The sequence below is a fragment of the Morone saxatilis genome, unplaced genomic scaffold (genome assembly GCF_004916995.1).
Source record: "Morone saxatilis isolate NCDOM2014 unplaced genomic scaffold, NCSU_SB_2.0 Contig9, whole genome shotgun sequence".
Taxonomy (NCBI): Eukaryota; Metazoa; Chordata; class Actinopteri; family Moronidae; genus Morone; species Morone saxatilis.
In genome coordinates, this window is record NW_023340268.1 from 22,718,767 (window position 1) to 22,721,886 (window position 3,120).

The 3,120-nt window shown below is 42.8% G+C and overlaps 1 protein-coding gene across 1 annotated transcript; it reads right to left on the reverse strand.

Moving 5' to 3' along the window:
* Positions 1 to 450: 450 nt before the first annotated feature.
* Positions 451 to 2,266, reverse strand: LOC118342470 (basic leucine zipper and W2 domain-containing protein 2; the record flags this gene model as incomplete). The annotated part of the gene is given in 5 exon segments (XM_035681023.1): positions 451 to 573; positions 721 to 859; positions 1,372 to 1,518; positions 1,636 to 1,806; positions 2,255 to 2,266. Coding segments are annotated over 5 exon segments (592 nt in total), but the record flags the coding sequence as incomplete, so codon positions are not given.
* Positions 2,267 to 3,120: the final 854 nt, after the last annotated feature.

The window sequence follows — 3,120 nt, forward strand, 5'->3', positions numbered from 1 at the left end:
CATGTCACATTCACCCTTTCACACTCATTCACTCAGTGATGGCAAAGTCCATCAAACAGATACTAACTCATTCATACACATTCACACACCGATGCACAGAATCAGCAATTTGGGGTTCAGTATCTTGCTCAAGGATACTTCGACACATGGTGGGAGAAGCCAGGGATCGAACGAACAACTTTCAGATTAGGGGACGACTCGCTCTGCCTCTGCACCACAGTACTGTAAAATTACAGGTGTTGTCTATGGAGTCTGGTTGGCCATAATGCCCATGGTTTTGGTCTGAGATGCTGGTGCTTTTGTGTGACAGTTGCAAATTAATTTTATATGTATAACCATTTTCCAAGTGACCATCCACCATGTTATTTTTGACTAAATATGTTCATGACTATGCATGTTTGTTTCCAGTAATAACAAATACTAAAATAAGGGAAGTAAAAATGTTATTGCCTTCTTCAGCATTCTGGAGCCATTCAACAAACTTCTTCATCTGTTCCAAGAAGACACTCTTCCCTTTGGCACCGTGGGCATCTTTGTACCACTTCAAGATGGCCTCCTCGCTCAGGACATCAGCTGAGTTAAGAGAGAAAAACATTCAGTACTGGGAGCTTAAAACTTCTACTGAAGGACAACAATGACAACACATCTAAAAAGATAAATCAGGAGTGGATGCGAGAGGATACAATTGATGGATGCAGTGTGGATGTGTAAGATGCTGACCTTTGTAGAAGAGCACCACTATCTTAGAGAAGGACTTCATGAAGTGGATGTTGTCGTAGCAGTACTCCTGGATCTTCAGGAGCAGCACCAGCTCAGACTGACCCTGAGTGCTGAACATCGCCAGCAGAGGAGCATAGTGCTGACAAAGAGCACACACACAATTCCATTGTGAACACATGACCTTGAATACCTACACAAATGTTCATGTTAATATCAAGGCTAACAGTTAAATCCCCAGTATGTAGGATTTTAGTGGATTTCTAAGGGAACAAATACACAACTATTTATTTTTAGGTGATTATACACTAATGTAAACATACCTGAATGAATATTATATTACATTTCTCTCAATAGATCCTACTAAATGTTACACACTGGACCTTAAATCAAATGTGAAAAACAAAACTAATGCCAATACTAACTGTCAGCATATATTGAAAGTTTCAGCTGATATGTCAGAAGATTATTTTTTTAAAGTAAAAAAAATCCATACTACACCTTTAAAATACTAACACATGTTTTATAACCTGTTTCCTGTTCTGAAATTGGACCTCTGTCACAAGCTCTATTGTTTTTTCTGAACGCAGTGGAAAGAGTCGATGAGGGACACTATGTACAATAAAGCACTGTGATCAGCTGTGTGTGACCTACTTTGAGGTGTTTGAGTGCCTGCTCTGTGACCAGCTCCTCCTTCTTGTTCCACTCCACAGCATTCATCAGGCACGTCCACAACAGCCCAATCACAGCCTGCTCCTGCAAATGGTTCCTTTTCATCTCCTCCTTCACATACACCACCATCTGAACACACACACACACACACACACACACACACACACACACGTATACAGTAATGTCTGGCTCAAAATCTAGTGACACTGACAGCACAGTATGTTTCCTACATTGGGAGATGTGTACCTCTCTGATGGGGCATTGCTGGGACAAGCGCTCCTGCAGTTCCTTCTGCAGCTCTTTGCGGGTTCCCAGGCTCTGCTGTATGCGCAGGAAGTCAGACAGCTCCTTGAGCCCAGCTTCCTTGAAGTACTTAGAGAAATGCTCCACATTCTGCTTGTTAGCGGGAAACAGCTCCTGAGGTCAAAATGGGAAAGTTTTTTTAATCATATATGCTGAAATTTTCATTATATTTTGACAGTAGTACATGAGACAGATAATCTGTAAAATTCTGGTTTCTCTGGTTCTTCCTAGTGCTCCTAATGGTATTTGCAAGAATCCACCAGACCTGAACAAAAACAACCAATCAGAGCTGAGAAAGATAGTTGATTGTTGAGTCTCATTGCCAGGGACGCTTTGGGAAACTGGAAATGAGACTCATCAACTATGTTCAAGCTTCTAACCCAAAGCGTCTTTATATCTTTCAGGATATAGTGAAAATTTCAGGAATAATGACAAAAAGTTATTTTTATCGAATTTACCTACTGCAGCTTTAAATCAATCTTGTATAAGTCATGGTCTGTTTGCTTGGTCTTTAATTTGAAAAATCCTATTGCTCACAGTAAGAGATGCAGTTTGTGAGCACGTTGAGGAACATGGCCGCCTCGAATGGAGCTCCCAACAGAACAACCCAAAACCTCAAAATGTGATAGATAGAGTTTACTCTAAAGTGATAAAAGTGTGATTGAGAACTTTCCTTTGGCACGGTGTAACAAATATAAGTTTTAGATGGCAACGGGGAAAAGCCAACAGCCTCCTAGAACGCTGCGAAGTAACGCTAACAACATGGCGGACATACAGGACGGCGACAAACAAGAAGAAGCTACTGCGGCTGGTCCAGGTGGTGATAAACAAAGCATGGATGTAAGCGTCCTGTCTGCTATGCAAAAATCACTCGGAAAAGCTATGGATGAGCTTGGGCATGTTAGTAAGTTACTACTGATATTGCAAGCTGATATTGACCAAGTTAAAAAGGACAATGCGGGGCTCCGCACGGATGTTAATGGCGTCATACAGCGTCTGGAGGCAGCTGAAAGTAGGATATCTGATTTGGAAGACGAAAACGTTGGCCTTCGGCAAATAGTGGAGAGAAATGTCAAGAAGTGTTCAGTGCTTGAGGCGGCCCAGCAGGATGCCAACTTTCGGGACAGATGCCAGAATCTGGTTCTGGTTGATTTGGAAGAGAAGTTGGAAGAGGGCAAACCGGAGACATGTGTGAGGAACATCATTGTCGAGGCTCTGGGCGTGCCGGTGGACCAAGCACAACTACAGAGAGTGCATCGGGTCCCCTGCGGACCAGTGGTGGATGAAAATCGCTCACCGAGACCTATTGTCATTCGCTTCTTGTGCTTCTTGGAGAAGGAGAAGGTGTTTGCTGCCGCGAAACGGAAGTATAGGGAAGGGCAAGGAGTGGAGTGGAAAGGGTGCAAGCTTTCTTTTTTCCAAGACCTG